General features: G+C 35.7%; 1 protein-coding gene across 4 annotated transcripts in view; it reads left to right on the forward strand.

The window, feature by feature from the left end:
* The window catches only part of TAF1A (TATA-box binding protein associated factor, RNA polymerase I subunit A), a 57,502-nt gene that overhangs the window by 17,981 nt on the left and 16,992 nt on the right, over positions 1-22,529 (forward strand). For all 4 annotated transcript variants that reach the window (XM_037823384.1, XM_037823391.1, XM_037823400.1 and 1 more), the window contains 2 exons: positions 16,439-16,569; positions 17,530-17,688. In XM_037823384.1, the coding sequence (XP_037679312.1) occupies positions 16,439-16,569; positions 17,530-17,688 (290 nt within the window). The remainder of the gene's footprint in view (positions 1-16,438; positions 16,570-17,529; positions 17,689-22,529) is intronic.

The raw sequence follows: 22,529 nt of genomic DNA on the forward strand, positions 1-22,529 counted from the left end.
ATATGTTGCAGGACCTTGTTCGTTTTTACTGCTGCAGAGTATTTCATTGTATGTATATACCACATTTTGTTTATCCACTCCTCTGTTGAAGGACACTTGGATTGTTTCCATCTCATGGCAGTTGTGAACAATGCTGCTGTGAACATCGGTTTGCAAATGTCTGTTTGTGTCCCTCTTTTCAGGTCTTCTGGGTATATACTGAGAAGTGAAAATGCCGGATTGTAGGTTATTCAATATCTTGTTTTCTGGGGAACCACCAAACTGTCTTCCACAGGGTCTGTACCATTATACATTCCCACCAGCAATGAATAAGAGTTCCAATTTCTCCACATTCTCTCCAGCATTTGTAGTTTCCTGTTTGTTAAGTGGCAGCCATTCTTACTGGTGTGAGATGATATCCTTTTGTTTTGATTTGCATTTCCCTAATAGCTAGTGAATAGGAGCATTTTTTCTTTTTTTTTTTTTTTTTTTTTTTGCCATTAGTATTTCCTCTTCAGAAAATTGTCTTTTTATATATTGTGCCTATTTTATAATTGGACTGTTTGTACTATTGTTGAGTTGTAGGATTTTTTTTATATATGCTGGATGTCAGATACATGGTTTCCAAATATTTTCTCCCATTGCGTTGCCTGCCTCTTCACCTTTTTGACAAAGTGCTTTGAGGCACAGAAGCTTTTGTTTTTCAGGAGTTCCCATATATTTGTGAATGTTCTAGTTTTTTGGTGATTATTAATTTCTAGTTGCATTCATTATGGTCATATTCTTCTTTAGTTTTACCAGATAAAGAATTCTTAGCTGGCAATTTTTCTGTTTCAGAATCTTAAATATGTCATAACACTGCCTTCTTGACCCATGGTGTCCGCTGAGTAATCAGTGCTTAGTCTTATGTGGTTTCCCTTTTATGTGGTGAATTGCTTCTCTTTTTCTGCTTCAGGACTTTCTCCTTCTCTTCAGAATTTGACAGTCTGATCAGTGTATGTCTTGGAGTGGGTTTATTTGGATTTATTCTATTTGGAGATCATTGGGCTTCTTTGATTTGGATATTTCTTTTCTTTATAAGGGTTGGAAAGTTTTCCTTATCTATATCCTTAAATACTCTTCCTAGCCCTTTATTCTGGGGCACCAGTGATTCTTATGTTTGTGAGTTTCATGTTGTCCAACATTTCTCGGAGATCTGTTTCAAATTTTTCGATTTTTTTCACGATTTGTTTGTGCATTCACGTTCATTTGCTCTGTCCTAGCTCAGTTATTCTTTCTTACTTCTCTTCAAATCTTTTGTTGTATGTTTCTGGTATGTTTTGAATTTGATCTACAATATCTTTTATTGACAAAAGATCTGTTTTTTTAATATTTATTTTACAATATTATTGTAAAATATAGCATGCATACATAAAACTGATAACTTTCCAAGTGCAGTTTAACGAGTAGAGGGCAAATTTCCAAGAATATTATGGGTTACAGTTCCACAGTTTCAGTTATTTCCTTATTGTGAAATATAGCATATATACAAAAAGGTGATAGCTTTCAAATTACAATTTAACAAGTAGCTATAGAACAGATTTCAGAGATGCTTTGGGTTACTGTTCCACCATTTCAGTTGTTTCCTTCTAGCTATTCTAATACCCTAGCTAAGAAGGAAAAAATTATATAGAGGTTCAGTATTCACAATCCTTTGTTAAATTCCATCTTGTCTGTTGCTACCCCTTCCTCTCGTTTAATTACCTTCCCCATCTTCAGGGATGTCTACGCAGTGACCACCCTAACTTGCTCATGTTGAAAAGGGGTGTCGACATTATGGGAAAAGGTGACACATCTGGTTGACGTTCTTGAAGAGGCTATTGCCTCTGGGTTTTAGGACTTAGCTCACAAAGGAGTTCTCTGGAGGATTTAAGTTTCTGAAGAATAAATGTGGGAAACTTTTATAGAGTCTCAGATAGGGATATGGGTATTCTTCATGCTCTTGTAGTCTTCTTGATTTCCTTTATGTGTTTAGCCTTCTTGTTGAAGTTGTTTTGGAGATTTGTTTGAAGTTTAATTAATTGCTGTAAATTTTGTGTCTCTTCCGGCTTTTTAATTTGTTCATTTGGCTTGTCTGTATCTTGTGGATTCTTCAAGTGCTTTGTGATTTTCTTTTGACTTTGGGGCATTTGCTTATCTTGATAAGGTTATTTTGGGAAATGCAGGATTATTTGCGCATTTATATATAATTTGGGAGAGCTACAGCTTGCTGGAGTGCAGTTTTCCAATCCTGCCAGCAGGTGGCACTCTCAAGTTGGTCTTCCGCAAACTTCTGCTATGCACTGGACAGAGTTCTAACCGGGTGGGGAAACAGTCAGTGCACTGGTTTTCCCTGTGCACTGGGTACAGGCTGTCCTGGGGCTGCAACGTGGGCCCTGGGCAGTTAAGCAGGGAGTCTGCTGATGGGCACCTTGCAGATCAAATGTGCCCGGCTCCCTGCCTGCCCATGTGCCCACGAATTTCTGGGTTGTGGGAGGGGCTCCTCATGCACTGGTATGGTGTCCTCGCCTTTCCCTGCCTCTTGCTGGTACACCCCCCTGACTTCCATCGGGGGAGAGCAAATGCTGCCTCCCTGGTTCTCTCATGACATCTCCCGGATGTCTGGTTGTAGATGATCACCTGCCCAGCTAACTGCCAAGGTAGGTACATGGGAGTGAGAGTCGTGCTGCTCACTCCCTTGTCCAGAGGTCGTCTTGCTATTGCCAGTCTGGGAGGTGATCCTAGCCAAAAAAAAAAAGCTCACCCCTTCCCTCCATTCGCCATCTCTCGCATTTTTGTCCACGTCCCCTCCACTTACTATGGGGGACCCTGTGCCAGTTTCAATGTTTTGTGTCCCCCAAATGCCATTATCTTTGATGTAGTCTTATGGGGCAGACGTTTTGGTGGTGATTAGATTTGCTTGGAATGTGCCCCACCCAGCTGTGGGTGGTGACTCTGATGAGATATTCCCATGGAGGCGTGGCCCTACCCATTCAGGGTGGGCCTTGATCAGTGGAGCCATATAAATGAGCTGACTCAAAGAGAGGGAACTCAGTGCAGCTGTGAGTGATGTTTTGAAGAGGAGCAAGATTGCTAGAGAGGAACATCCTGGGAGAAAGCCATTTTGAAAGAGAACTTTGGAGCAGACACCAGCCACATGCCTTCCCAGCTAACAGAGGTTTTCCGGACACCATTGGCCATCCTCCAGTGAAGGTACCCGATTACTGATGTGTTACCTTGGACACTGTATGGCCTTAAGACTGTAACTGTGTAGCCAAATAAACCCCCTTTTTATAAAAGCCAATCCATCTCTGGTGTTTTGCTTTCTGCAGTATTAGCAAACTAGAACAGACCCTTATGGCCGGTCACACCCGAAACCACAGTCCAGGGTGTCCTTCTGACCCTCTCTAGTTTCTTTCATGGAGGAGAGACTTGTTCCACCTCTGTAGAGTATTTTTGATGTCCTTTATGTCTTTAGACAACCCATTGAAGTTGTTTTGGAGATTTGTATGAACTACTTGGATTAATTGCTCTAAAGTCTGTGTCTCCTCTGGCTTTTTAATTTGGTCGTTTGGCTTGTCCATATCTTCTTGGGTCTTCATGTGCTTTGTGATTTTCTGTTGAGTTTGGGGCATTTGCTTATGTTGATAAGGTTATTTTGGAAATGCAGGATTATATGAAGATTTATTTAGACTTTGACAGAGCTATATATATTAGCTGTGTGTTCTGCTTGTATCATTTTTCTCTTTTCTTGCTTTTTTATTGTAAGTTGTTCCATGTGTATTTTATGTTGTCTCTTCCCAGCTGGACTAATCAATCTCTTGACATCACGTATCTGTCTTCTTTTTGTTAACTCTGCTGTAATGCCTGGTATAATATTTCTATAAAAATGGATTACTGATATTAATTGATTTGGGTGAGTTGTAAGGTCAGTATTTTCTTTTCTTCTTAAACATTATAGGTAGAACTCAAATAAATATATGAAGAAATCAAAAGAAATCATAAATTCACTTCATCAAAATTAGAAACCTTTGTTCATAAACAGATTCTATCAAAAAAATGAAGACAGCCACAGAATGGGAGAAAATAGTTGCTAGTCATGTTATCAGATAAAGGCTTAATATCAGAATATATAAAGAACTTGTACAGTGCAAAAACAACAGTAAAAAACCCCAAACACCCCAATTAAAAATTGGCAAAGGACTTGAACAGTCATTTTTCCAAAGTGGATATGCAAATGACCAATATGTATGAAAAGGTGCTCAGCATCAGTAGTCATTAGGGCAATGCAAATCAAAACCACAATGAGATACCACTTTATTCCCACATGGATAGCTATTATTTTTTAAAAAGAGAAAATAAGTTTTGAGAGGGTTCTGAGAAATTGGAACTCTGTTACATTGTTAGTAGTGATGTAAAATGATGCAGCCACTGTGAAAGGAAAAATGGCAGTTCCTCAAAAAGCTATAAAATTACAGAATCGTGGATAGATGGCTGAGTAGGAAGCTCCAAGACTCAGTCCTTCCACCAGAACAACTATTAAACAGGCAGAAACTGTCTGAAACAACAATTTTGAAACTCTGGAGGCCAGAGAAATACTGTTCAGCATCTGGAGAAAAGTGAGAGGAAAGGGCTGATAAATTACAGTGAACTACAGTAAATTGTTCTTTCTGCGTAGTGGCTTCCAACGCCCATCCCCCACTCTCTTTGGTGGCTGCCATGGGGCCAGCCCCTGACTAGCTCACTGGTGACAGTGTGGGACATAAAAATTCTCTTCCCCAAGAAGAATGAATAATATTCCATTGTCTTAGGTATACCACATTTTATTTATCCATTCGTCAGATGATGGACATTTAGGTTATATCCACTTTTTAGCTATGATGAGTAATGCTGCTTTGAACATTTGTGTACAAGTTTTTGTGTGTGGACTATGTTTATATTTTTCTTGGGTATATACCACTCTCAAGGAGTAAAATTGCTGGGTCGTATGGTAACTCTGTGTCTAATCTTTTGAAATATTCCAAATTGTTTTCCTTTTACCTTCCTAGCAGGAACGTACAAGGGTTTTATTTTCTTCACATCCTTGCCAACACTTATCTTTCTTTTTTTTATTGTTGCCGTAGTCATGGGTGTGAAGTAGTATCTCCTTGTGCTTTTGATTCACATTTTCTTAATGTCTAATGATGTTGAGCATCTTTTTGCATGCTTATTGGCCATTGCATATATTCTTTGGATTGGCCAGTTTTGAATCTTCTTTGGAGAAATGTTTATTCAGATCTTTGCCTGTTTTTTAATTGGCTCGTTTGTCTTCTTGTTGAGTTGTAAGGGTTCTTTGTTTATTTTAAATACAAATCTGTTATGTATACAATTTGCAAATATTTTCTCCCTTTCTGTGGCTTTTTTTTTTTTTTTTTTGATGGTGTTTTTTTAAATTTTGATGAAGCCCAATTTATCTATTTTTTCTTTGGTTGCTTGTGCTTTTTTCTTAGATTTGGCAATATAAGAAATCATTGCCAAATCCAAGGTCATGAATATTTACCCCTGTGTTGTGTTCTAAGAGTTTTATAGTCTTATCTCTTATGTTTAGATCTCTGATCCATTTGAGTTAATTTTTGTATGTGTTAAGAGGTGAGGGTCTAACTTCATTCTTTTGCATGTGGATGTATACTTGTTCCAGCATTTGTTGATAAGGCTCCTCCTTCATTTTGAGAGATATTTTTGCTTGGAGTGTAATTCTAGGGTGTCACATTTTTTTCTTTCATTTCTTTAAAGATGTTGATGTACTGTCTTCTGTCTTGTGTTTTGTCTGATGAGAAGTCTCTTAACATTTTTATCTTTGCTCCCCTGTATGTATTGTGTCTGTTTTCTCTAGATATTTCTCTTATTTTTCTCCTTAATGTTGATTTAAACCATTTGATGTGAATTAGTGTAGTTTTCTTTGCATTTCTTATACTTTGGATTTGTTGAACAACTTAGATCTGTGAGTTATAGTTTTCATCAAATTTGAAACACTTTCATTCATTATTTCTTAAAATTTTTTCTGTCTTCTCACCTGCTTTGGAAACTCCAAGTACATGTGTATTTGGGGAGTATTGTCATCTTGACAATATAAAGTGTTCTGACATGAATATTTATGTTTTTCCACTTATTTAGTTCTTTAATTTCTTTGAATTTTTTAAATATTTTGTTGTAGTAACATATATAAACTCAAAATTTCCCATTTAAACCACGTTCAAATGTACAATTTAGTTGTATTAATTAAATTCAAAATATTGTGCTACCTTCACCAACATTCATTACCCAGAGTTTTTCATAACTTCCAACAGAAACTCTGTACCCATTAAGCAAGAACTCCCCATTCCTTTCCCTTTCCCTCCCTGGTAACCTGTCATCTACTTTCTGTCTGGATGAATTTGCTTATTTTTAGGTATTTCATGTAAGTAAGATCATATAGTGTTTGTCCTTTTGTGTTTGGCTTATTTCACTCAACATGATGTCTTCAAGGATCATCCATGGTGCATGCAGTATATATCAAAACTTCATTCCTGTATATGGCGGAATAATATTTCATTGTATATATGGACTGTCCTTGTTTGCTAATGCTGCAGAATGCAAAACACCAGAGATGGATAGGCTTTTATAAAACGGGGGTTTATTTCGCTACACAGTTACAATCTTAAGTCCACAAAGCGTCCAAGGTAACACCTCAGCAATCGTGTACCTTCACCGGAGGATGGCCAATGGCGTCCGGAAAACCTCTGCTAGCTAGGAAGGCAGCTGGCTTCTGCTCCAAAGCTCCGGCCTCAAAACGGCTTTCTCCCAGGACGTTCCTCTCTAGCAAGCTTGCTCCTCTTCAAAACATCACTCCCAGCTGCACTCCCTTCCCTCTCTCTGAGTCAGCTCATTTATATGGCTCCACTAATCAAGGCCCACCCCAAATGGGTGGGGCCATGCCTCCATGGGAACATCTCATCAGAATTATCACCCACAGCTGGGTGGGGCACATTCCAAGCAAATCTAACCAGCACCGAAACTTCTGCCCCACACAAGACTACAAAGATAATGGCATTTGGGGGACACAATACATTCAAACTGGCACATGGACCCATTTAGTTTATTCATTCATCTGTTGAAGGGCATTTGGGTTGCTTCCACCTTTTGGCTGTTGTGAATAATACTGCTCTGAATTTTGGTGTCCAGGTATATTTTTGAGTCCCTGTTCTCAATTCTTTTCTTTTAATGGTGTTTTGTATTTTTCACCAGTAAAGCCATCTGGGCTTGGGCTTTATTTGTGGGTAGTGCTTTTGATTACTAATTCATGTCTTTTCTTGTTATACGTGTGCTTGGATTTTATATTTCTTCTTGAGTCAGTTTCAGTGGTATGTGTTTTCCTAGAAATTTGTCCATTTCATTTGTTAACTAATTTATTGGCATATGGTTGTTCATAATATTCCCTTATAATCCTTTTAATTTCTCTGAGATTGGTAGCAACAACCCCTCTTTCATTCCCGATTGTAATAATTTGAGCCTTCTCTCTCCTATTCTTGGTCAGTCTTGCTAAAGGCATGGCAATTTTGTGGCCTTTCAAATAACCAACTTTTGGTTTTGTTAATTTCTATTCTGTTTTGTTAGTTTTTGCTCTAATCTTTATGTTCTTCCTTTATTTGCTTTAGATTTAGTCTGCTTTTTCTTTTCCATTATTTTAAGGTAGAAGGTTAAGTTATTGATTTGAGGGCTTTCTTCTTTTTTAATAGAAGCATATGAGTTATAAATTTCACTAAGCACTGCTGTTGCATCCCATAGATTTTTGTATGTTGTATCTTAATTTCATTCATCTAGAAATATTTTCTAATTTCCCTTTTGAGTTCTTTGAATCACTGGTAATTTAAGAATGTGTAGTTTAATTTCCAAATAAATGTGAAAGTCTCGTGCTTCTTTCTAAGACTGAGTTCTAATTTCATTCTACTGTTATTGGAGAACATGTTTTAATATTATTTCAATCCTATTAAATTTATTAAGACTTACTGACTTATTTTACTGCCTGAAATATGCTCTATCCTGGAGAATGTTCTTTGCGCGTTTCAGAAGAATATGTATTTTGCTGCTGTTGGGGGGATTCTTCTATAGCTGTTTTCAGTTTAATTGGTTTATAGTGTTGTTCAACTCTTCTATATCCTCATTGTTCTCTTGCCTATGTGTTTTATCCATTATTGAAAGTGGGATTTTGAAGTCTGTTACAATTGTATTGTCTATTCCTCCCTTCAATTCCCAGTTGTGTTTTTTTTTTAAAGAAGTTGTGAATTTGTAAAACAGTCATTCATGAAATACAGGACTCCTGTACACCACCCCACCACCAACACCTTGCGTTGGCATGGAACATTTCTTACTATTCATGATAGCACTTTTTAAAATATTTGTACTACTTTTTTTTAACAGCTACCTTTGTTACTATTGATGAAAGATTATTAAAATAGTTCTATCGTCTGTTATTTACATTAGGTATATATTTTTTCCATATGCCACTCTATTATTACCACCTTGTATTAGTATCATACATTTCTTACAACCCATTAAAGAACATTCTTATACTTGTACTATTAACTATAGTCCATCATCTACAGTAGGGTTCACTGTGCTGTACAATACTATGTTTTATCTTTTAATTTTATTCTAGTGATATATACATCCTGAAGTATCCTCTTTTAACCACATTCACTTATATTGTTCAGTGCTATTGATTACACTCACTATATTGTGCTACCATCATCACCATCCATTTCCAAACCTTTACTATCAGCCTAGATAGAAATGCTGTACAAGTTAAGCATCAACTCCCCATTCTCTAATCCCAGTCTATCTCCTGGATAGATTCTAACTCTGTGAACTTGCTTATTATAATTAGTTCATAACATTGAGATCATAAAATATTTGTCCTTATGTGTCTGGCTTATTTCACTCAATGTAATGCCTTTAAGGCTCATCCATGTTGTCGCATGCATCAGGACGTCATTCCTCCTTACAGCTGGATAATATTCCATTGTATATCTATACCGCGTGTTGTTTATCCTTTCATTGGTTGATGGACATTTGGGTTGCTTCCATCTTTTGGCAATTGTGAATAATGCTGCTGTGAACCTCAGTGTGCAAATGCCTGTTTGAGTCCCTGCTTGCAGTTCTTCTGGGTATATCCCAAGTAGTGAATTTGCCAGGTCATATGACAGTTCTATAATTAGCTTCCTGAGGAGCCATCAAACTGTCTTACACAGCAGCTGCACCATTTCCCATTCCCACTAGCAATGGGAAATGTTCCTATTTCTTCACATCGTCTTCAACATTTGTAGTGTTCTGTTTTTTTAATAGCAGCCATTCTGGTAGTATGAAAGGGTACCTCATTGTGGTTTTGATTCGTGTTTCCCCAGTACCTAGTGAGGTTGAGCATCTTTTCACGTGCTTTTTTAGTCATTTGTATTTCCTCTTTGGAAAAATGTCTGTTCAGGTCTTTTGCCCATTTTTAAAATGAGTTGTCTTTTTATTGTTGAATTGTAGGGTTATTTTATATTTTCTTTATATTAAACCCTTGTAGGATATGTGGTTTCCACATATGCTCTCCCATAGAGTAGGTTGCCGTTTCACCTTCTTGAGAAAGTCCTTTGAACACAAAACTTTTAATTTTGAGGAGGTCCCATTTATCACTTTTATCTTTTGTTGCTTGTGCTTTGGGTGTAAAGTCTAAGAAACCACTGCCAACCACAAGATCTTGAAGATGCTTTCCTATATTTTCTTCTATGAGTTTTATGGTCCTGGTTCTTATATTTATTTTGATCCATTTTCAGTTAATTTTTTTTAATTAAATTCAGTTTTATTGAAATATATTCACATACCATACACAGTTAATTTTTATATAAGGTTGAGATGGGTCCTCTTTCATTCTTTTGTATATGGATATCCAATTCTACCACTATTTGTTGAAAAGACTATTCTTTCCCAGTTGAGTGGACTTTGGCACGCGTGTCAAATATCAACTGGCCATAAATGTGAGGGTCTGTTTCTGAATGTTCAGTTCAGTTTCATTGGTTGGTATATCTATCTTTATGCCAATACCATGCTATTTTGACCACTGCAGCTTTGTAAAATGCTTTAAAGTCAGGAAGTGTGAGCCCTCCAACTTTGTTCTTCCTTACAAGATGTTTTTGGCTATTTAGGGCCCCTTACTCTACCAAATAAATTTGATAACTGGCTTTTCCATTTCTGCAGAGTAGACTGTTGGAATTTTGATTGGGATTGCATTGAATCTATAAATCAATTTGGGTAGAATTGACATCAGTGAAAATTAATTTTCCAATCCATGAACCCAGAAAGCCCTTCCATTTATTTAGGTCTTTTAGCAATGTTTTGTAGTTTTCTGTGTATAATTCCTTTACATCCTTAGTTAAATTTTTTCCTAGATATTTGATTCTTAGTTGCTGTTGTAAATGGAATTTTTTTTTTGATTTCCTCCTCAGATTGTTTATTTCTAGTATATAGAAACACCACTGATTTTTGCATGTTGATCTTGTACCCCATCATTTTGATGAATTTGTTTATTAGCTCTGGTAGCTTTGTTGCAGATTTTTTTGGGACTTTCTGTAAAGAGGATCACGTCATTTCCAAATAGTGAAAATTTTACTTCTTCCTTTCCAATTTGAATGTCTTTTATTTCTTTTTTCTTGCCGAATAGCTGGCCTACAGTTTAGCTTTTACTCTCATAGAGCAACCAGCCACCTTTTAATTGCTTAATTGCTTAAATCAGCATTATATTTGAGAGCAACCTTAGACTTGAACTTTCCCCTCCTCTGCTTCAAATAATGCCTGTTACTTTGGGGAAAGCTTCACAGCTGTGTTCTTATGGCCTGCCTCTCTCCTTATGCAAACTTATCCACTGTTTAAGAGCTAGGGGTGGGGCAGTAGTTCACTTCTTTCAGAGTGACACCATTGTTTTATGAGCATATGTTTGGCAGTGGTGGTAGCCTGGTGTCTTCTTGGCTTGCCTTTCATGTCCTAAGACCTCTTCCCTATGAATGAGGTGGGGCAAGGGTGATCAGGGCCCAGTTTTTTTAGCTTGCAGTTCTGATTTAGAGTCTCCAGTGTACTGGGGATTGGTCGGAGGGAGGGAGCCCCTGACCTCCTGGCCACACTCACCTGGAATTTAGCCTCTGCAACACTGAGTTGTTGGAATGAGAAATGCTGGTGGCCTCTCCCACCCACATTTATATCGTAGATATTGCCTGGGAGCTGGGGAAAGAGAGAACTCTGTCTTCTTGGCTATCCTGTTCAGAGTGAAGCTTTAATCACGCTGAGCTATGTGGGATTTGGGAGGTCAGAGGGAGGAAGTGGGTCACTGCTCAAGTGTACCACTTTCTATTCTTAATGAGATTTAGTAGACTTTCTTGAATAGATGTTTCTTCATTTGCTATATATTCTTAGGACATTTTCCAGAGATTTGAAATTGTTTTTTTTAATAATCTCCATCAATTTTAGTTGTTTTATCGTGGAGTGGGTTCTCAGAGTTCCTTGTACCACCATTCCAGAAGTGGGACTTCTCATTGTGGTTTTAATTTACATTTTTCAGTTGACTAATGAAATTGAGCATTTCTTATGTTTTTGGACAATTGGATTTCTTCTGTGAAGTACTTGTTCTTTTCTTTTCCCTATTTATTTGGTTGCTTGTCTGTTATGTTCTTTGTAGATTCAGGATATGAGTTATTTTAGCTGTTGTATATGTTAAACATATCTTTCTGGTTCTGTGGATTGTCCTTACTCTATGTATCTGTGTTCTCTCTTATGGTAGTTGCTATCCACACATGGCTATTTAAATTAAAATTAACTAAATAAAATGAGAAATGTAGTTACTCATGTAGTTTAAGTGCTCAATAGTTATGCATGACCTATGAGGATAGTATTAGACAACTCATATGTAGAACTATAGGAGAGTACTGATTTTTATGATACCTTTTGCTGAACAGAATTTCATAATTTTAATGTTGTCCAGTGTATCAGTCTTATTTTATGGTCAATTTTGTACACCAAGGTCAATAAATATGTCTTCACATATTACCATTTAACATCTTTCCCATTTGGATCCTTAATTCATCTGGGATTTTTTATAATGTGATATAGTGAACTGGTTTTGAATATTTTGAAAGTCTTCCATGTTTCTTGAAAAGAATACTAAACAATTTGTGGGTTTTATTGTTCTGTATATGTTTGTTAGAACAGTTTTATGAATCATACAGAATTCTGATAATCTCTATCATTATGATTTGTTTGACGGCTTCTTCTGTCTGTATAGGACTAGTTGTGCTAAATTTTCCTACTCTGATTGCCACTGCCCATTTCACCTGGTAGTTCTGTTAAATTTTTGCTCTATGTGTCATCATAAATTTATGTCATTCGGTGTGTATAAATTTAAAATTGTTATATCTTCCTGGTGAATTCAATCTTTTATCAATATGAAGTGAATCTCTTCATCTTTGTTAATGCATTTTTGCCTTGAAGGCTATTTTTCATCTGTTCTTTTGGTTATTTTGTGCATGATTTATCTTTCTTTTTAGTTTTAATCTTTCTGAATCTCTGTACATCTTTTATAAGATGCATGTTTTATAAACAGCAGATAGTAGGAAGTTTTAAAAAAAATCCAATCTGAAAATCTTTGTCTTAAGTATTTATTTCATTTATGGTGGTACATGTGGGCTTAATTTCCCCATTTTAGTTTGTGCTTTCTACTTGTTGCACCTGTTCTGGATTTCTTTCTCCTTTCTTGCCTTCTTTTCTATATATATGTGTATGTATGCGTATATATATATATATTTCTTTCCTTCTACTAATTTAGAAGATATAAGCTCTCTGTATATCAGTAGTTACCCTCTAAATACATTCTTAACTTCTCAAAGATATTATTTAACTCTTTCATCCTACTCCTGAACTGTTTATAAATTACTTTCACTGTATTTATCACCTTCCCTCCTTACATTGTTGTGTATTTTAATTTTATATTTTATTCTTAAATTTATTTTACCCCAACTTTTTATTGTTAAAATTATACAAGAAAATTTTAAGATCTCAGAAGATACTATTGTTGTGTTTTTGTGTCAGTGCTTATTTAGCATTACCAATTTCTTTTTTCCTCTTTATATCTCTGACCTTTCATCGAGAAGCATTTATTTTTGTTTGAAGTATGTTTAGAATTTTCTCAAGTGGAAGTGTTTAAAAAATGATGGGGCTTATAGCAGTCAGTGTTCTCCAGAAAGAAAGAACCAATAGGTTATGTATATAGAGAGAATTAAAATAAAAATAGGGACTTTTTGTACTTTCATGCTGCCTCTGTGTCTCCAAGGTTGGTAGTAACATAAGGGACTTTTGTATTGTCATAATGACAAAGCATCATAGACCCTAGATCCCTCAGTGACTCCCCTTGATACCTGCTTATACATGATAAACAGCATCTCTCCTTCCCACATCCTACTTGGGTTCATGCTTCTGCAAAAGTCAAATAGAAACTCTTCAGTCCCCACTTACTTGACCAATTGCTACAGCTCCACCCCTATAAAGGCATAGTTCCCAGGTTTACTATAATCTTTTGTCCCCACCTGCTTGGTTGAGCTTTTGCTCCTGTCATGTTTTCCCATGTGACCCTGTGAGGCCTGCTGCTCCTCTCTTCTCTAGAACCTGTAAGTACTAATAAACTTTTCTTTCGTACATCTCTGGTGTCACTCATCCTTGCCACACCTGTCTGTCTAAAGAGGCTTACAAAATACATAAAAGAGATTTATTTCGAGGAACTGGCACATATGATTTGACGGCTGGCATGTTTGAAATTTGTAAAGCAGACTGGCAGGCTCGAACTCTCAGGCAAGAGTTGATGCTGTCTTGAGTCAGAATTTCTTTACCAGGGAACCCTCTGTTTTGTTTTTAACGTCTTCCAGCTGATTGAATGAGGCCCACCTACGTTTTCCTGAATAATTTACTTTACCTAAACTTGACTAAGATGTTAACCACATCTACAGAATACCTTCACAGCAACACCTGGATTAGCATTTGATTGAATGACTGGGTACTATAGCTTAACCAAGTTGACACGCAAAATTTAACCATCACAGGGGTCTATCTAAAGGATATAAGACCCAAATTAAAGGGAGTTCTCAATGGCCAAATGTGGTACAATTCGAGCCAAATAAACTAAAAATCATAGTTATGGGTTATTTAGAATAAAATTAATAGTCATGATTTTATACCAGTATAAATGAATAATTGAATACAAAAATGGAGGAGAAAGGAAAAATCTTCCTTAAAGTAGCATACCAGTTGATAAATGTAGAAGGAATGATGAAAGTAGAAAATTGACATTTAACAAATACCACAGTAGTAATTGTTGCATATCATCAGAATCATCAGAATTGATTGTTGCACATCATCAGAATCTTCAGAATCATCATCAGAATCATCAGATGCTAAAATTAGTTGGCAAAAGTACAGTGAGAAACAGGATACTTGCATAGTCTCCAAATGTCTCCCCACAAGATACTTATAAATTGTAGTGGAAATGCTAGTAACTTTACAATGGAGAAACCTGGCAGACATTATTTAAACCAAGTAATCAAAATTAACATCACCACTAAGATGACATATCAACATTGTGTACCTCTTGATATTCTTCACCAGGAAGGTATTCACTTCTGTAGTATGTTTGTCAAAAATGTATAACCTGAATTTAATCATAAGGAAACATCAGAGAAATCCAAATTGAGAGACACTCTACAAAGTAACTAGTTAATACTCTTCAAAAATGTATGAAAGACAGAATGACCTTGAAGTTAATCCTGCTTGGAGGAGACAAAGGAAATATGTCAGTTAAATGTAGTATGGGATCCTGGACCAGAAACACTTTATTGAGAGTATTAATGAGATCTGAATATGATCTATAGATTAGTTAATAGCATAGTATCAGTTTAATTTCCTGGTTTTAAAAATTTTACTGTGGTTCTGTAAGATACTAACATTTGGGAATATGGATGAAGGGTGTATGGGAACTCTGTACAATTTTTGCTATTTCTTTTGAAGATCTGAATCTATTTTAGGGACAAAAAGTCAAAAAAAGTTTTCTTAACAGCATATATGCTGGTTACAAACTCTTCTTGTTTATCTGCAAATGTCTTTATCTTCATTTTAAATATTTTCCCTAGGTGTAGAAATCAGGGTTTTCCCTACCTATTTATCTACCTCCCTATTTTCCTACTTCCCACTTTTCTTATTTTCTTACTCACTTACAGACTTCTGTCCTGTCTTTCTTGATCTTTTCTTGTTTACCCTTCCCTCCATCCTTCACCTCTCCCCCCACCCCCACCCCCCCTGCCCCAGCACATTGAAGGAATCATTGTAATGTCTTTTTGACTTCCATTGCTGCTGTTGGGAAGCTATTTGCCTTTCTTACTGTTGCTCCTTTAAAGGTAACCTTTGTGGTTTGGCTGTTCTTAATATGGTCTTGTATTTAGTTTTCTGCAGGGTTTTTTTTCTTTTCTTTTTTCTTTTTTTTGGGCATATCTAAAGTGGATTTTTTTTTTCCTTAAACTTGTTTGGGATTTGTTGGATTTTAAAAAATCTGTAAATTGGTGTTTTATATCAGTTCAAAGATATTCTTAACCCTTATGTCTTCAGATATTGTTTCTGCTGGCTTCTTTCTCTATTCTCCTTCTGGAATTTTAGTTACATGTGTGTCAGACCCTCTTGAAGCCTCAGTGTCTCTTGACCCACTTATACTATTTTTTGCCTTTTTGCATCTTCATGCTGCATTCTGTATAGTTAAAAATTTTTTTTCCCATTCTAGTATTTCTCTTTGGTTCTCTCTTTGAACTTCTATGTCAGTTTTTATAGTTTCTTTTCACTGCTGACATTTTCATATTAGTCTTTTTAAATAGTCTATAAATAGTTATAATTTGTGATAGAGTTCTGATATAACTTCTGAAGTTTTGTGGTTCTGTTTCTGTTTCATCTCTGCTAGTTCTCATTCATGGTGTCTTATTTCATTCCAAATGTATTATATCGTGTGTGGGTCATTATCTTAAATCTTATTTGTAGAAATAATTTGAAGTCTAGAAAGGTAGTATCCTTCTCTGGAAAAGATTTGCATTTGCGTATATCCAGCACTGGGGGGTGCTATTACTCTGGGACCACAGTGATTGAATTTTGATGCTCAGGTGATATGAGATATTAAGACTTACCTTTCTGGATGCTTGCTCTGTCCTAGATTTTGGCCTGGTAATTTTTCATTATTTTCTTAGCTCTTTGATGCTTAAGAATTTCCAGCACTTTTTCTTGAGTGGGGGTTTGTTCAGGTTTCCTAAACTGCCATTGTCTGAAGAAGTCCTCAAGATTGAATGAGTTTTAAAAATCTTTTATCTTTGGGCAGATGAAGATGATTATGCTTACACTGCTGCAGCCCAGAATATGCTGAACCACAGTTGGAAGACATCTATAAATCTTTCTGCATTGATTCAAATTCCTGGAGTTTGGGACCCCTTTGTGAAGAGTTATGTAGAGGCAAGTAGACTTCTCATAAATTTTATTAGTTTTATCTTATTCATATTCCTAATCTTCTGATTAGAAGGAAACTAATGGAGAAAATTATAATAGAATTTGGCATCTCTTTTTTGGTCTGTGTAATATCTGTTTATTTTACCAATGTACTGCATTTATTTTCACCACTGGATAACCTGCCATAGCCAAAAATTTATAAAATAGCAATATAGTTGTGAATATCAATTCTTTATCACTCTTATGTTTAAAAGAAAAGCACAAAGATTTTTAATGATTTAGTGGGGTTCAGAGGAAGGAAAAAGGACAAAAATTAGCAATTAGGTCACAATGTATAGAATGAAGAATAGTGACTTTTGGGAAGTTCATAAGGATGTCCATTCATCCCTGAGTCATTATAAGGATAGAGGACCTTGGCATTGGGCACTAAGAAATAAAAATGGAAAACAATTTGCTTGGTGAATATTTCATGAGTGCTGAAGTGATAATTGAGCTGTGAGAAGATAGTATCTGAAACCAAATGCATGTGAATCTGGGAATTTTTTTATAAGAATCAGAATGAAATGACAGAAAATATAATTCCTGAGTACTCCTTTGTGGCTAAAGATATGTTGGGCACTGAAGTTAGTTTTACCATATGAACTGTTTTTAGTTGTTAGTATGCCCTGCTTTGAAGACTTTATTTCTTATAGGAACAGTTTTTATGTTGAAATTGCTGCATATTTCAGAAACAAAATATTTTAAAGAAACCATAGGGGCCTTTGTTGTAAGGATCTTCTGTGTTCTATAGAGGTTGTAACACATATGCTGGTGAAATCATAAATTTGTGTTATTGTTGTTCCCTATATATCTCTTTTTGTCAGTTTTGTAAATTTTCAAATCTGTCAGTAAAGTTAAGTTTTGTATTACCTTTTGAATAGCTGTCTTACAGAAGTTAGCTAAGATATCATGACTTATTTTATATAGATGCTGGAATTCTATGGGGATCATGATGGAGCCCGAGAGATACTCACCAATTATGCATATGATGAAAAGTTCCCATCAAATCCGAATGCCCATATCTACTTATACAACTTTCTAAAGAAAGAGAAGGCACCAGAAGAGAAACTGATAAGTGTGCTTAAGGTATAGAATTTTTAGTTCAATGTTTGAATAGGGTTGGGGATCTACTTTAAAACATTCTTAGGTCATTGCTTTCCAACTTGCATTTTATAGCAGCCACAGAATATTACAGTATATGTATGGCACAGTGCAATAAACAGTGGAAACTGCTCATAGCTGATGGCTCCAAGCAGACTCCCGACCCATCCTCACAAATGAGGCTGAGGGGAGAGAGTCAGTAGTTCAGCATCCCTTTGTCACCCTGGTTGGAAAGTTCTGTGTGGATTTTTTTTTAAATCATCTTTATTGAAACATATTAATGCATTGTGACAAATATATACATCCATGTAGCCATCATGATAATCAAGATATAGAACATTTCCGTCACCCCAAAAAGTTCCCTCATTGCCCTTTACAGCCAATCCACCCTACACATACCTGGCCTCAGTCACTGATCTGCTTTCTAACACTATAGATTAATTTTGCCTGTTCTACAATTTCATGTAAATGGACTCCTGCAGTATGTACTCTTTTGTACCTGGCTTTTCTTCATCAGCATAATGTGTTTTGAGATTCATCCATGTTATTATGTATGTTAGTAAATTGTTCTTTATTATTGCTGAGTGGCATCCTATTTTTATATATTCACTTGTTGATGGACATTTGGGCTACTTTCACCTTTTGGCTGTTGTGAATAATGCTGCTATGAATCTTCACATATAAGTCTTTGTATACACATAATGTTTTCATTTCTCTTGGGTAGTTACCAAGAAGTGGAATTGCTAGGTAAGGTAAGTATAAAAGCTTAACTTTTTAGGGAACTGCCCAGCTGTTTTCTGAAGTGACTACCATTAACGTTCCCACCAGCAATGTATGAAGCTTTAGTTTCTCCACGTCTTCAGCATCACTTGCTTTTGTCAGTCTTACGATTTGTAGCCATTCTAGTGGTATGACATTGTGGTTTTAATTTACATTTCCTTTATGACACCAAGCATCCTTTAACATGCCTATTATGCCTATTGGGCATTCCTGTATCTTCTTACATAAGGTATTTTTCAAATATTTTGTCTATTTTTGGGGGGGCTTTTGTCTTACTGATTTGTAAGGGTCTTTAATATAATTTGGATACAAGTCCTTTGTCAAGTATTTTGAACTGAATATTTTCTATCTGTGGCTAGCATTTTTATTTTGTTAACAGTGCCTTTCAAGGAGCAGAAGTTTCTAGTTTTGATAAAATCCAGTTTGTGTGTTTTTTCCATTTGTGGATACTGCTTTTTGTCTTAAAAAATCTTTGCCTATTTCAAGATAATGAAGATTCTCTTTGATGTTATTTCCTAGAAGTATCATAGTTTTATGCTTAGGCCTATGATAGGTTTCTCACTAACTTTTTTTTGTGGTGTGAAGTAAGGTCAAAGTTCATTTATTTCCATATGGTTGTTCTAGCATCACTTACTGAAACGACTATCCTTTCCTCATTGAATTAACATTGGTAACTTTGTTGAAAGTTAGTTGGCCATATATATGAGCTCTGTTGTGGTCTAGTGACCAGTACTACATGTCTTGATTATTAAAGCTTTAAAGTAAGTCTTGGAATCACACTGTGGAAGTCATACAAATTTATCCTTTTTCAAAATTGTTTTTGGCTTTTCTAGGTCCTTTAAATTTCCATATACATTTAAAATCAGCTTGTCTGTTGCTACAAAAAAATACTGCTGGGATTTTTTAATATATGGATTAATTTTGAGAGAATGAATAATGAGATTTCCAAACTAAATGTTGTTGTTCTCTCCATTTATTTAGGTCTTTCATTTCTTTTTGAAAGGTTTTGTAGTTTTTGGTGTATATATTGTTAGATTTATCCCTCAGTGTTTCGTGTCTTTGTTTTTTATTGCATATGTTACAGTTTTCTAAAATTAATTTTTGAATTGCACAATTTTTCATATTGACCTTATATCCTGTGAATGTGCTAAATTCACTATTATGATGGCTTTTTGTAGATTCGCATGGATTTTTACAATTGTATATTCTGTAAATAGATGGTTTTACTTCTTTTCCAAGCTGACACCCTTTTATTTATTTATTTTTCTTGATATTTTGTACTGATTAGGACCTCCAGGACAATGGTGAACAAAAGTGGTAAGGGGGGATATCTTTGTCTTTGTTCCTAGTCTTAGGGAAAAGTATTCATTCTTTCACCATTAAGAAAGATGTTAGCTGTTAGTTTTTCATAAATGTCTTTTATAGATTGAAGAACTTTTCCTTTATTCCTAGTTTGCTGAAAACTTTTATTATGAACAGTTGGTGAATTTTGTCAGCTGCTTTTTCTCAGATCCTTTTTCTCAGTATCCTTAACTGATTTTTTTTTTTTAATGCAGTCTTATTGAGATGTATTCACACACTATGGAAAGCATCCAGAGTATACAATCATTGGCTCACAGTATCATCACATAATTGTGCATTCATCACCATGACTTACTGATTTTAATGTAGTTACTTTATCAGTTATTGAAGGAGGGGTGTTAAAATATCAAAGGATAATTGTGGGTTTGTCTGTCTTCTTAATTTTGTCACTTTTTACTTCATGTGTTTTGAAGTTCTGTTATTAAATATATACACATTTACATTTATTTTGTCTTTGTGATGATTGACCTTTTTGTCATTGCAAAATATTTCCCTTTATCTCTGGTAGTATGCCTTTTCTTGAAGTCTGTTTGTTGGATATTAATATGACCATTCTAGTATTTTTTTTGCTTGCTTTTTGCATGGTTTGTATTTTTCCATTCTTTTTTACATTCAACTTGTTTGTGTCTTTATGTTCCAAATGGATTTCTTATAAAAAGCATATTGTTGGGTCTTGCTTTTTTATTGTGTGACAATCTCTGCCTTATAATTGGGTGTTTTAGTCCATTTTCATTAACATAGTTATTGATATGGTTGTTTTAGGCCTGTCCTTTTCCTACTTGTTTTTTATTTATCCCATGAATTTTTTTGTTTTTCTTGTCCTCTTTTTCTAACCTCCTTTGAGTTCATTGAGTATATTTTAGGATTACATTTTAATCCCTCTTTTGATTTTTTTTACCTATACCTCTTTGCATTATTTTCTAGTGGTTGTTTGAATAATTATACAATGCATCTTTAAACTTACCACAATCTACTTAGAGTTAATGTTGCACTGCTTTACATAAAATACAGCAGCCCCTGAACAGTACAACTTTATATACCACCCTTTCCTTTATTTTACAGTTATCATGTATTTTATATGTACATCAGAAAGCCCATAGTAGTATGATATTTCCTATTTAAAGACATCTGTCTTTTAAATAAATTTTTAAAAGAATAAACATACATGTGCTCATTTATTTTTACCTGAATGTTTATAGTTTTGGTGCTCTTCACTTCCTGCAGATAGGTCAGAGTTTCCATGTGATTTCATTTTCTTCCAGTCTGCAGAACATCCTTTAGAATTTCTTGTCCTACAGGTCTGCTGGCAATGATCTTATGAAAATCCTTATTTTGCCTTCAGGTTTTGAAGAATAATTTTGCTGAATATAAAATTTTGGGTTGACTTTTTTTTTTCTGTAGGAACTTCATGTTGTTATTCCATTGTTTTCATTGTTTTGAGGAGAATTAACACATCATTCATGTCTTAATTCCCCCTGTTCTGGTTTGCTAGTGTTGCTGTTATGTAAAGTACCCAAAATGGATTGGCTTTTTAAAGGGGATTTATTTAGTTACAAATTTAAAGTTCTAAGGCCATAAAAGTGGCCAAACTAAGGCATCAGCAAGAGACTATCTTCACTGAAGGAATGGCTAATGGCGTCTGGAACACCTCTGTCAGCTGAGAAGGCACGTGGCTGGCATCTGCTGGCCCTTTGCTCCCAGGTTGTGTTTCAAAATGGCCATCTCCAAAATGTCTGTTGGCTTTTGTCTTAGCTCCTCTCTCTCAGCTCCTGTGCGCCCTTGCTTTTTTCTCCCAGGGCATTTCTCTCTAAGTGTCTGGGGGTCCTCTGTTAGCTTCTCCTGGCCAAACTCTGGACTTTGTCTCTTAGCTTAGAATCTCCAAACGTCCCCAGGCGTCGGCAAGCATCTGGGTCTGTGTCGGCTTTTAGCTTCTCTCTTAAATATGCCAGTGAATTAATCAAGACCCACCCTGAATGGGCAGGGCCACACCTCCATGGAAATAATTTCAATCAGAGGTTCCACCCTAATCAACAGACTAATCAGTCTGGCCCGACAAGATTTCATAGAAGAACAGGACTTTTTGGGGACACACTATATGCAAACTGGCACATCCCCTTTTCAAGATTTTGTCTTTATCTTTAGATTTTAGCCATTTGATTCTGTTGACCCAAGGTTTTTCTTGTATTTATCATGCTTAGGATTTGCTGAGGTTTTTGAGTTTTTAAATTGGTACTTTTCAGCAAATCTGGGAAGTTTTTGACCATTGTTTCTTCACATACTACATAGGCTTGTCTCTCTCCCTTCCCCCTCTGGAACTCAAAATACACATATTTTAGACCACTTGAGGGTGCCCCTAAACTCAATGAAATTGTATCCCCCCCCCCCACTTTTATTCCTGTTCATCAGATTGGGTAATTTTTATTGATGTATCTTCAGGTTCATTACTGACTCTTTCTTATGCTGTTTCCAATCTGTTGTTAAGCCTATCCATTCTCTTTTCCTTTTAGTTGTTGAATTTGTTTGCTTATTGTGATAGTTTCAATTTTTTTTGCAGAGAGTCCCCAAGACTACTTCACTGTAAATATATATTCCTTTAAAATCTTGAACATTTTTATAGTGGCAACTGTAAAGTCCTTGTTTTCTAATTTCAACATCTGGGTCATCTCAGGCTCCGATTCTGTTGA

The sequence above is a fragment of the Choloepus didactylus genome, chromosome 2, assembly GCF_015220235.1.
Source record: "Choloepus didactylus isolate mChoDid1 chromosome 2, mChoDid1.pri, whole genome shotgun sequence".
NCBI lineage: Eukaryota > Metazoa > Chordata > Mammalia > Pilosa > Megalonychidae > Choloepus > Choloepus didactylus.